Source organism: Monodelphis domestica, chromosome 5 (assembly GCF_027887165.1).
Source record: "Monodelphis domestica isolate mMonDom1 chromosome 5, mMonDom1.pri, whole genome shotgun sequence".
In the NCBI taxonomy this organism is placed as follows: domain Eukaryota; kingdom Metazoa; phylum Chordata; class Mammalia; order Didelphimorphia; family Didelphidae; genus Monodelphis; species Monodelphis domestica.
The window spans coordinates 278971584-278984874 of NC_077231.1; the positions used below are offsets into that span (position 1 = coordinate 278971584).

General features: G+C 37.9%; 1 protein-coding gene across 1 annotated transcript in view; it reads right to left on the reverse strand.

Annotated features, from left to right (window-relative positions):
- Nucleotides 1–13291, reverse strand: part of TMC2 (transmembrane channel like 2) — an 82144-nt gene that overhangs the window by 35058 nt on the left and 33795 nt on the right. The window contains exons 7-10 of the mRNA XM_056800672.1: nt 12246–12344; nt 9946–10088; nt 6127–6274; nt 3018–3206 (exon numbers count right to left, since the gene is read on the reverse strand). Of these exons, the coding sequence (XP_056656650.1) occupies nt 3018–3206; nt 6127–6274; nt 9946–10088; nt 12246–12344 (579 nt within the window). The remainder of the gene's footprint in view (nt 1–3017; nt 3207–6126; nt 6275–9945; nt 10089–12245; nt 12345–13291) is intronic.

The following is a 13291-nucleotide window of genomic DNA, read 5'->3' on the forward strand; positions in this document are numbered from 1 at the left end:
ACATGGAGATAGAGTGGAGTACTAGAAACTCTACCCGGTGACCTGGCACCATTTTGAAAATTGCAATAATAGCCCAGAGTTGTTAATATGGTGGTTTAAGGATTGCAAAATATTTTACATATATTATCTCATCTGATTCCTACCACAACCCTATGTTATGTGCTAAGTGAGGTTAAGGTCATGCCTGGAGATTCACACAGATCTTTTTTTCCCCTTTAATCTTTACCTCCCTTCTTAAAATCAATACTGTGTATTGGTTCCAAGGCAGAAGAGTCATAAGGATGAGGCAATGGGGTTATGTGACTTTCCCAGGGTCACACAGGCAAATTCAGGTCTTTATGGTACAAAATCCAGTGCTCTATCCACTCTACCTCCTAGCAATTTCAAATGAATTTGTTGGAGTTTTCCCCAGATTGTTAGTTTCTTGATGGCAGGTTTTGTCTTTTATTTCTTTTTTGTATACTTAATGCTTAGCGCAGTATTTGGCACAAAGTAGGTATTTAATAAATAATTATTGATTCATTGATTGTGCTTATAAGAGCCATAGGGTGGCTTAGAAGAATTAATTTACCTGTACCCTCAGTCACCCTTGTTTTGTTCTACATTGGAACATCTATTGGATTAGGAAGTCAAAGGATTGGTACTCAAATTCCAAGATTACTGCCAATCCCTTGATCAATCCTTCTTGGTTTTAGGTTTTTTTCTCTAAATTGAGAGGATTGGATCAGGTGACCTTAAAGATCTCCTTTAGCTCAAAATCGGTTACCCTATGATTGACACCATACTTTGAACATTGAAGGCCCTTAGTGAATGGAAGGATGGATGAATGCAAAATGTACTGTTCATGAGTTCAGATGGGTGCATGATATCAGTGGCAAAAACACAGAGAGAGGAGTTTTCCTGAACTGCTTCCTAGAATCACCTCAATGGCCAAATTTGACATCTTTCCAGTTTGCTAATAATGGACAATGAGATGATGATCATCATCACTGCATCCAGATAAATTAGGACTGCTCAGTCCCTCTCCACAGTATTTCTAGGCTACTGGCTGTGGTATCTCCTTTGTGAAATGACTTATTACTGGGGGTCTTGAACTACTTGGACATCTCACATAACTGCCCCTGACTCTGCAACTCTCAACACATAAATTGTACAAGGCAGGGGAAGAATGCAGGTCTCTTGAATTTCTGATTTTCATGAGGACATTGAGGATCAAAACTTGGGATTATTGTATCAATTACCCTCATCAGGCCCACCAACCCCCCCACCCATCATATCCCTGTGAGAATGGAAGAGGATGGAAACTTTGCTAGTACATAGAATATGCTACTCGGGTTCAAAATAAATTAGAAGGGAAGTAGAGACTTTTAAGCCTTTATCCCTTTCTCTACCTATCTTGCCTTATCTTCCAGTCTGAATTCCTGCCCTTTCTAGACCTGTCCTTATAATACATCTCCTTGGAATTACTATATTTGGTGCCCTGGGAGATTTCTTTATAAGGTAGAGGATGGAGAAATCCATCCAGCAATCTATTTTTTATTTTAGCAGACCTTAAGAGAGAACTTATTATATGGAAAACAAAGTTAGTGGAGTGTCATGGCCAAAGTGAGGAAGACTTGAGTTCAGATTCCACTTGGGGAACTTTCTAGCTGTAGAACCATGACTAAGTAATGTCTTCTCTTAGCTCCTCAGATACCTTTCTGACACTTGTCATCAGAATAGGTGGAAGAGTTCCTCTACTAACAAAAATGTGCTATATTGGCTCAAAATTAAATGCTCACCAGTCACTTGTGTACTTTGATCCTAGCTAATCCTAATAGAGAAAGCTCAGGAATAGTTTTGGGAAGAGTGATGCTTCAGTCATCATCCTGAGAAACCACCCCCATGGAGACACAGACTAGACATTATTCCTGAAGGGATTACAGTCCTTGCTACTGAAGACCTAGAAAGGAAAGGTCTTATCACTAAAGTCCTTGTATTGTCAAATGGTTCAGTATCAGAAAATAATATCATTTTATCAATAGAAATGATATTAAAGAAGAGGCATTGCCATTGGCTTTGTCATAGCCCCTAAGGACCAGGGGACTTTTCCATTTAATTAATAACTAAATTTATAACATAAACTATATAATTGTATAAATTCTGAATTTATACAATTATATCTAATTATATATATATCTATATATCATATGGAAATATAATTTATAAAACCTTCCATGAATTTTCCCTCCCATTAGAATGAAAGTGCCTTTGAAAGTAGACAGTTTGACTTTTCATTCTTTTTCTTTTTTTAAGCCCTTACCTTCCATCTTGGTATCAATTCTAAGATATAAGAGTAGTAAAGGCTAGGCAATGGGGGTCAAGTGACTTTCCCAGGGTCACACAGCTAGGAATTATCTGAGGCCAGATTTGAACCTAGGACTTACTGACACCAGGCCTGGTGCTCTATCTACTGGGTTTATTTAACTGCCCTTACATATGTTTCAATGTAAGCACCTCAAGGATAGAAGTTATTCTGGTTTTGCCTTTGAATCCCCATCATCTAGTATACCTATCATAAAAAGGTATTTAATAAGTGTTTATTCATTGATCTTATAATTGTGGTGGGAATGAGTTTGCTAAGCAAGTTATCATACATGAAATCGCATGTGATTCATGAATCATACATGTATCATACATGAAATCAAAAGCAAGAATATTTCATTGATTTCAAAGATCTAACTATCTCCTCACACTGGAAGCTCACGTTTTAAGCTACAGATAATTCATACATTAATTATAAATCATCCTTATCAGCTTATTAAAGCAGATCTGTTAAGGAACTCTAAAAGGCAATACTCAGAAGCTAAGTTCCATTTGCTATATCTGCTTAAAAAATCTAAAAAAAAATCTGTAACTTAAGCTTTTATGGATTCAGACTGGTTTTGCTTAACCCTCTGCTTGCCTGAATCAGTCAGATTTTACTGTGTGCAACATTTGACCCAATGTGAGTGGAAACTCAGCTTTCCCCTATTTACCTCGTTCCTTTCATACCAGCTGACATTTTGCATTTTGGAGAATTCCTGGGATCGCTTCACCACAAAATAAATGAGGTACCCACTTCCACACAAGCAGCAGATGATGAGGAAGTTGGCTAAAACCCGGAGAAATCTGGTCAGGTGGATATTTTCTTCTTTGTTGCTTTCTTGTTCATCCACAATGGATTCCTTATGTGTATATTAAAAAAAACCACCAAAAATAAAAAAAAATATCAGAGTAATCTGGAATTATAGCCTGGCCTTCAGACTCAAAATGGAAGGAGTGATGAGACATAAAAGGTTATATAGTACACTACAAACTCCCCAAGGGCAGGAACTTTAGACACTTTTGTATTTCCTGAAGTTGTGTGATCAATTCCACTCAACAAACATATGAAGGGGCAGCTCGGTGGCTCAGTGGATAAAAAGCACCATTGATTTATCAATACCCAGTCCTGGTTCTAAGATAAAAGGTAAGGGCTTTAAAAAAGGAAGATAAAAAACCCAACCAAACAGAAAATGAAGCCTCAGACAAGGCGACATGGTTGATCTTGGAATCAGGAAGGCCTGAGTCTAAGTCTTATCTATGACATATACCTTCCCTGCCACCATGGACAGGTCACAACCTCTCAGTGATCCTGGCGATTTCCTAAGGGTCTACGTTTTGATGGAGTTATTGATCTGTAGGGAGTTTTCACATTGGGAATTTCTCAAACTGATGAAGTTGTATGTTTTATGCCCCACTTTCCTCCCAGGCTCCTACTGTTCAAAGTTCAGTGCTAGGCTCTGAGAATACAAATAAAACTCTCCCTGGCCTCAAAGAGCTGACTTTCCTTGGTATTTACTCAAATGTTTGCTGAATGAATGAATATTAATAACAAATCGTAAACACTGCAGGTCAGTCTCTGGTTTTAAACATGTTTGAAGGTTATATGCCAAGAACACTACCTACTATTTGTCTTTGGATAAAAACAGCTATAATACCGGCAGACTATTTACTATTCCCCATGGCACTATGGCTGTTTAGTAAATTCCTTCATCACTTGGAAGGGGATCTTTTTAACCAATCAATAAGTATATTTTGAGCACCTGCTGTATGCTATGTACTCTATAAGGCACCATGGATAATACATGGGAAGTAGGAGATCTGGTGGAGTTAATCTTTTATTTGGGAATATTTGGGAATTTTTTTTAAACCCTTACCTTCCACCTTGGAGTCAATACTGTGTATTGGCTCCAAGGCAGAAGAGTGGTAAGGACTAGGCAATGGGGGTCAAGTGACTTGTCTAGGGTCACACAGCTGGGAAGTGTCTGAAGCCAGCAGGTATTTTCCTATGGAAAGAGCATTTGGCTGAGAACAAGACCTCCTAATCTCATATTTGTCATGAATAATACCATAACATTGAGCTTTATGTTGGTCTTTAATGTTTGTAAAGTATTTTACATATATAATTGATTCCTATAGTAACCCTGTGAAATCAGTGCCCTAAGTATTATCATCCTTATTTTATAGGTGAAAAAACTGAAGTTCAGAGAGGTTAGGTGATTTGCCAACAGACACAAAATTGCTAAGTGTCCCAGTTGGGATTTCTGATTCTAACTACACTCTAGTGTCTTTCCATGTTGTCTCTTACCAAGTGACCTTTGACATTAAATCCCAGCTCCTTTACTGGTCTCAGTTTTTTTTTTAAACCTTCACCTTTCTTCTTAGAATCAATACTGTGTATTGGTTCTAAGGCAGAAAAGTGGTAAGAGCTAGGCAATGGGGGTCAAGTGACTTGCCATCAGTCACACAGCTGGGAAGTATCTGAGGTCAGGACCTCCCATCTTTGGGCCTGACTCTTAATCCACTGAGCTACCCAGCCGCCCCCTGGTCTCAGTTTTTTTAAAAAAAATATCTGACAAATGAAGATGTTGGGTTATATGATCTTCAAAAGATCTTTTCAGCTCTGAGATGCTTCTACAATTCTATGAATTAGACAAAAGAAAGTATATGTATGGAAATTAATTCTGAGGAGAAAGATATGGTGGGGCAGGGAGCTAAAAGTAGGTAAGGAAAGCTTTTGGTAGATATGAAAAATCACTGGAACCTTGAAGAACATTTGAATAGGTAGAAGTGAAGAAGAGCAGAGCAAATGCATGGAGGTGGGAATTAACATGATATATTTGGGGAAATGAGGTTTTTGAGGAAATTGAAAACTAGGTAGAGCTTTTGACTTAATTCAGCAGATAATCAGGAGACATTGCCTTGTGGCATTCTCTAAAAACAATGGGCTTCCCTCATTGTTCCTGTAGAATTGTTTGACCATCATTGCAAATATATTCCTAGTAGATGGAGAATAGAGACTATAGGCAGGGTCAGTCCTTAGACACAACTGTGAAGTAGATATATAGTTTGTTTTTGCAGCCATTCCCTGTATCCTGTCAGCGTTCATATTCTCCTTTCGAGATAATCTCTTCCTTTTTATTTCTTCAGCTCCTTCTCCCAACCCTACCTCCCACACCTTCCTGATTTTATGATCCATTCCAATTTAATTGCATTTGCCTCTTGCAAGTATTTAATTTCCACAGATGACTGACAGAAAGAAAAGCTTTCAAAATCCAAAAGAAGGCATCGATTTTTAGTCGAAATTCCTGCCTGATGACTCAAATTATACCAGGTAAACAGCTGTCATCTTTGCTTATTGCTAAGATTGACCTGCTTCTTAGTCAAGCAGTCAAGAAGTCCTTTTGTTCTTATCATTACCATGGGTCCCAAATAATGACTTGGGTGCTCTGGGGCCAACCTTAAGGCATATACTAGAGAAAAGAAAGAATAATAGAATAGAAAAGGAGCAATAGAGAAGGAAGAAAAGAGAAAAGGAAGATATTATGGATAGAGCAATTCTTCATTATAAAAAATAGATGAGAGATTCATTCATTAAGAACCAATAACAATTTTTTCCCCCTATAAAACCTGAGATAAAGGCTTAATCCTATCTTATAAAATTTCTGACATGAGGCTGTTAGGAAAATTTCTTTCCAAAGCTCTAATTGAGTTGGTTTCTGCCAGTGCCTAAAATGCGAGGAAATTTCCCCAAGAAGAAAGTGGGCCCAGGAGGCTGGCTACCTTGAAGCTGGTGGTTATAGATGCATACTTGTTGTCAGCTGTCTCTGGATTGCCAATCAAATAGTCCCAGCTAGTAAACATCTTGAAGCTGAAAGTGAAGTTGTCGCCATTTCCTTCACCTGTGCTTTCTTGGGCATTGCTGGCCATGCTGCAAGAGAAATATTACACAGAACCAGAGACAGTGTCATTGGTTTATTTTGGCCAAACATAATGTTCCCAGAAAAACTCTGGATTTGTAAAGAGCTGGAGAATAGGAAAGACAGAAATCCTACAGCTTAAAATGTCAGCAAGGTGGGTATCTTTTTAAAGATAGGTTGGATAGGCTGATGATACTCTACATATAGTTCATCTCCCTGGAATTCAGCATTTGCAAAAGCAAATCTTATTAGGTAAGAGAGGGGCAACTCTTTTACCTTCTTTATTTTATAGTTCAAAACATGGAACATGTTCAGAGAACTACCTGAGGTTGAACAGCAGGTGCTTATGGTAGAACTAAGTTCTGACTTTATCAGATGCCTTATGGAAACTGCATTTGGCTTTTGTCAGTTTAATGAGTTTACCACTATCCCCTTTTGGTGCCTCATCATGATGTATAGGTGATTCTGGATTGTGGTTTGGTAGATTCTGCTAATCTGAAAAGACTTAAATCATGGGTTCATTGATGCACCATGAGTCTATCCTTTAGATCAGCTCAGGGTTCTTAAGGTTTTTGGGTGTATCATGGACTCCTTTGGCAATCTTATGAAGCCTAGGGACCCTTTCTCAGAATAATGTTTTTAAATGCATGAAATAAAATACATAGATTTACAAAGGAAACCAGTTTTATTGAAAAAAGTTTTCAAAATATAAGCAAACAAAACAAAATCCCAGATCCCAGGTCAAGAACCTCTGTTCTAGATAAATATGGACAGGTTCATTACCAGAAGATTGGTTTCCAGGTAATAAATATTATTTTATATAGTAACTCATGAAGACCCATTTACTAAGGCATGGAGTGGTTCTGATATGTATGATGGGAAGACTACCCATGGACCTGGAATTACTGATCTCTGAAGAAGTAAAGTAATAATAAAAATTCATATTTATAGTAGTATAAAATTTTTATAATAATTTACATCCATTATATCATTTTATCATCACAACTGTCCTGTGAAATGGGTACCATTATCACCTTTATTTTACAGATGAGGAAAATGTGGTCAAGAAACTTGCCAAGGGTTACACATTTAGTTAGTGACAGAGGCAGGACTTAAACCCAGGTCTTCCTGACCTTAACACTAGCAATCTATGTGCTGTATTATGTTACCTCTTATAAAATATTAGAGAATATTAAAGGATCTCTAATTCCATGAAAAATTCTGCTATAAATTGAATAAATTGCCCCCCTCTTCTTATATAATCTGTTATTTTATGAATCTAGATATTCTTTTTTAAAATTGATTTTACTTGAAGAATTATTGAATATCTATTAGATACCTAACTCTCAATCTAGTTTATCTTTCTCAAGATCAGATAACTATACATTTAGGGATCTTAGAGGTCCTCAAGTATAAGTTAATTTTTAATCAATTCTAATATCCTAGAAATTGGCACCAATAATAATAGTTTGCAGTACATTAAATAGAAAAGAATTGAAGGACGATGACTTTCCATATTATTTTCATTTGAACCCCTCTGAAAAAGATGAGAAGACATGAAATAATAATAATATCAATGCCTTATTTTCACATGGGACATTGTAATTTTCAAAGGACTTTCATTTCCATTATCTCATTTGAAATTTAAATTCTGTGAATGAGGAGATAGAGATAATATCTCCATTTTACAGGTGAGAAAAATGAGGCTCTTTCATTACAGGGCTTTGCATATAAATGTAAATATTGGCTCACAAGGATAATACTTCACAGGAATTTGGGAATGGTCTAGGCAAAATGGAACAAAAACAGATTACTGGTAGGAATCAAGGAGTATAATCAAGATCATTTTCCTAATTTGACAGGGCAAATCTATCTATCTTGAAAGACTCATCTTCTTCCTTCCTTCCTTCCTTCCTTCCTTCCTTCCTTCCTTCCTTCCTTCCTTCCTTCCTTCCTTCCTTCCTTCCTTCCTTCCTTCCTTCCTTCCTTCCTTCCTTCCTTCCTTCCTTCCTTCCTTCCTTCCTTCCTTCCTTCCTTCCTTCCTTCCTTCCTTCCTTCCTTCTTTCCTTCTTTTCCTCTCTCTTTCTGAAGAAATCTTAGTTTTTATGTGTCATATCCCAGTAGAATATTATTAAGCTAGATCTGCCTATATCTTGTCAATTCTTGGGGCTCAAGACTTTTTTGTTTTCATCATTCTACTGGAAAGTGAGGCATGAATGAGGGAGCTGTCTGTCTGTGGTGCATATATATTCCCACAAACCTCAGTGCTGGGGTAATAATAATGATAGTTAGCAATTGTGAACCTTAAAAATTCTCAGACCCTACTTCATAAGGTTGGATTGTGAACCTTAAAAATTCCCCATTGGGACCATCCCCCATTTGGGCAGTGAAAGTAACTTAGATCAGGAATGTGAGAACTCTACTTCACCATACTTAAGTATGCCTTAGGGGAAGATAAAGTTGTAAACTCCTTTCTGAACAATGAAAAGTACTTAAACCCATACTTATAGTGGGACAAAAAGTTCTTAGGCCATGCCTATTTTAGGACTAATACAAAAGGGTGATAAGTACCTATAAAGGTCAAGCAACTTGTGAATTTACAAGGAACAAAGAGGTGAGAAACTTACTCAGAGCTTTCCTGGTGTGAATTACTCAAAAATTTACAGCTTCTTTGGTGTGAACTAAGAATGGTCTGTCCTTTGAAAAACGTCTACTGTGATTGGTAGATATAAGGACTTAGGGGAGGTGACATAGGAGAAAATGCCCTTTAAAAAGGAGCTCAGATTCATTCAGTGGGGCATTCAGATTGAGGATTGAGCTGGTGGAGGCAGCTGAGATGATGCTGGCCTGGTGTCACTAGAATCCTTGCTTGGATAGATCTTATGGTGAGTGATTAAGGACTGACTGATCTTTCTCTTAAGGGCTTAGGCCTGGGTTGGCCAGGGCTGCCCTGGGCTGGCCTATCCTTTTCTCATTATTCCCCTTTTCCTCTCTTTCTCTCCTTTTCTTTAATTCCTCATTTGTATTAATTAAAATCTCTATAAAACCCAGCTGACTTGGGTATATTTGAATAATTGGGAATATTTCCCTGGCGACCACCTTATATTTGATTTAAAAACAAAACACTGTAGTGAAAACATATTTCCTGCGGTCACAACTTACTCATCCACTCTTATATCTACTACAATTTAAGTCTTCCACTATTTAATCACTACAGTTTATGGCCTCAACTATTTTAACTGCCATGCATTTGTAAAGTGTTTTAAGTTTATAAACCACTTTACAAGTATTATCCTATTTTGTTCTTACAACAGTCTTGGTACATAGGTATTATTATCATTTCTATCTTATAGATAAGGAAATGGAGGCAGACAGAAGTCAATTGACTTGCCCAGGTCACACAGCTTGCAAGTTTCTGAGGTTGGATTTGGACTCAAATGTTCCTGACTCTAGGCCTGGTGTTGTATCCACTGTACCACTTAGTTGCCCATTTGGTACTAAGAATAAATACTATAGATCGAATCATGAGCTATGCTGGGAGAAAGGCTCCAGTGTCATTGGTCTTTTAGATGAAAATGTGAACTTTGCATAGGAAATTTGTGATGATCTGTGGAAGTCTGACTTTCAAAGACAGCTATCAGAGAGGAAACAGAAATATTTTAAATGAAGGAACTCTACTTACGATCTAATGACAACCATTAGGCTGTAACCAAATACACTGACCCCAACCATGAAGTAAGCCATTGGCAGCCTGTACTTCAACCATCCAATTGTTCTCTGGTTGTTGTAGTAACCATAAAAGAGAGCAGAATACTTGATGTAGCCCTGCAGAATAGTAAATGTCAAATGTTTACTGTTCTGGTGACTTATGTTACTGAGTTTAATGAGTGTACAATAAACTAGTAGATATGGAATACAGAGCCCCAGATGCTTTTATTTTATTATTATTATTATTTTTGCAGAGCTTTACTTAATGCTTGAGGTAGAGAGAAAGGAAGGGAGCAGAACTTTCTCTCTCTCTCTCTCTCTCTCTCTCTCTCTCACTTTTAAGCTCTGGTGTACTTTTTTTTTTTGCTCTCTGAGCTTTACCATCATATCCTTTCTTCCCTTTGCAATATTCTTTTTCTCCCAACAGGTATTGGGATATAAAAGTTATAAATTGAGGCTACATTTAGAGACAAAGGATATCTATGTGTGTGTGTGTGTGTGTGTGTGTGTGTGTGTGTGTAACCATTCTAGATCATTTTTATTTTTCCATTATTTCTCAATGTCTGGATTTAATGCAGCTTCATAAAAAATCTGTTTTTTTTTTTGCTCTTCTAAAGTACATGAGGCCTGCCCACAGAAGAGTGAAGTGATATAGCACCTGTGGGTTTTTTCTCTCCTTAGGTTCCATCTCTGTAAATCAAATCTCAGCCAGGATACTCTGGAGATGAATGGCTAAAGCAACCAACTGTTATGGGGTAGGAAGGATGGCTGTGAATTTGAACTACCTCTTGTTCTATGGAAGAAAGGATTCTGGAACTGTACTGTGTCTTTTCAGGAACCTGATCACCAACCTTAGGGGTAAGGATTTGATTGGAGGAGTGTCTGTGTATTTGCTTGCAAGAAGTCTCTGCTATTTCATGATGGTATAACTCCATGCAGATGCTATACTTTAGGTTGGGGAGTGGAGGACCAAAAACACAATTCTTGATCCTTGGGAGCATTTCAACTTCTGATCCCTGGGGTAGGGGTGGAAAAATGGTGTGGTCATGACAGGCCAGTGTAGAATAAATGGGGAAAGTGGACTCACTCTTTCATTTTTCAACCACAAGTATCACTTGTTTTAGACTATTTTGGCTCTGGTGACTATGAATAATCCTTTATTATAGTGGTACTTGGAGGGGATGGGGGAAGCAGGAAGGATGTTACTTGTTAGCTAATCATCCTCTCCTACTGAGTGGGAGAAACATCCTGGGTGGTTGGACTAGCATTCTTGACTCCTTGTCACTTATACTGCCTGTGGTTCCCTTTCTTGGAATTGGAATGATCCCCCAAAGCCCTAGATCAACTTTATTTATCCCCTATCCCCAAATCATTAGGAATGTTGAGCTGTTACTAAATACTTCATCCTATCCTATCTTCTCCCTCTCCTTCTTCCTCATCAATTCTCCACATCAGGATTTAAGTTGTTTTTTATTGGGTTTGGAGGGGACCTTGGGGTCTGTAGACTAACAAGGACTCCAGGCTTGCCAAATGATGATTAGAGTCCTTGGGAATAACTGAGAATTGTTCATGCAAATCTCTGACATGTGGAATTTTCTGGGTCAGGTCTGGCAAATCACCATTGCACATGTGCCATTAGGCTTGTCATCAATCACCAGTTCATAAAGAGCCCCTTCTTTCCATTACAGAGGCAAGGAAGAGTAAAGAATGTCTGAGATGATGAAGTAGCCAAAAACATAAAGATGACTTCTAGAGTCCATTTTCCATTTTGTAATGGTTATTTAGGCAGTACTTGATTCGCCCTCAAGTCCCTGCTCACTCATGGTGCATGTTCTATCCCAATTTTTCTAATGCTTATGAGCCTTCAAATCCAAGATGGAGTTATTTGTTTAAATTCCATGTTTTTTGATGGCAGCTGGGTGGCTCAGTGGATTGAGAGCCAGGTCTAGAGCCAGGAAGTCCTAGATACAAATCTAGCCTCAGACATTTCCTAGCTGTGTTATCCTGGGCAAGTCACTTAACCGCCATTGCCTTGCCCTTAGTGCTCTTCTGCCTTAGAACCAATACACAGTATTGATTCTAAGACAGAAAGTAACAGTTTTAAAAAATCCATGCTTTTTTTCAATGAGCTACTATTTGAATGTGGACATTTTAATAAAATTACTGAGCTTTCTCCATCAGGATTAGAAAATGGAGGCTTTGTGAGAAGTGATGCAATGCTTTAGTGTGTCAGCTAGTAAAATAATCATGTTTATGGGTGGATTCAATACTTACCTCGAAATCCCAAAGAACCGAAAAATCCATAGCTTTCTCTTCCTCAGCCCGGGGTACAGTTTTCCTCGGTATACTTCCATAGGGCATACCCATTAAAACCTGGTTGAGGAAGAGATTAAGATGTTTATTTCATTGACAATAAATTTCTCTATCCCCACCTCCATTTATGTGTGTGGCTGCATCCTTAGCTTCCACTGTGTTAAAGCAGGGCACATACCTTTTCCCTTATTTTCTTGTTTACTGAATTTTGCTGATGGGTCTCAGTACAACCTCTGCCAGCAAACTTGGGTAATTTACTTGTAGAAGGAGCAGACAGACACTCCAGAATGGTGTCTTCCAGCTTCACTAGCTTTCATAAAATTATCAGCCTCTCCACGGTAGATTGAGTTCCACTGTTAGTTGAATTTTCAAATACTGTTGTGCAGGAGATTATCACAGTGTGATAGCACTTTTGTGTTACAAAATGACAGTGATTTACAGAAAATTACTCTGAGGATCTGAGTGATTTTGGTTTTCAATATATAGGCTTGAGGATTTTTTTTTTCCTTTGAAGAGAACCACACACTGGTTTAACCAGAAAGAAAAATTTACCTATAGTCATATTAATATTCTCAGAAAAGCCTAGGGGAAATAGTGAAGTAGCCAACTACGCTTTGGAAACCTTCTTTGTACCATTTAATGCCTTTTACTTCTACTAATACTTGTTCTTCTTTCCAGATCCTTATTCTGGGCAGATTTCCTCTTACTCTTATTCTCTACTTTCTCATCTAAATCCCTGCTAATGTGTTAACTGATAAGAGTTTAAGGTGTCATCCCTCCTAGAAATACATGAAGCTCTTAGCTTGCAAATTGGATTTCAATTCATCTTCCAGTGCTTACAATCTATGAGACCTTGGGCAAGACATTGAACTAGACCTTGACCTATAAAATGAAGGGGATAGACTAGACAGCTTCTAAGGTGCCAAGAATTTGGAAATGTATGACATATCATTGCCAGCAGTATTTCTGTTAAGTTAGGGGGTTAAATAGACGTTTATGAACATTCC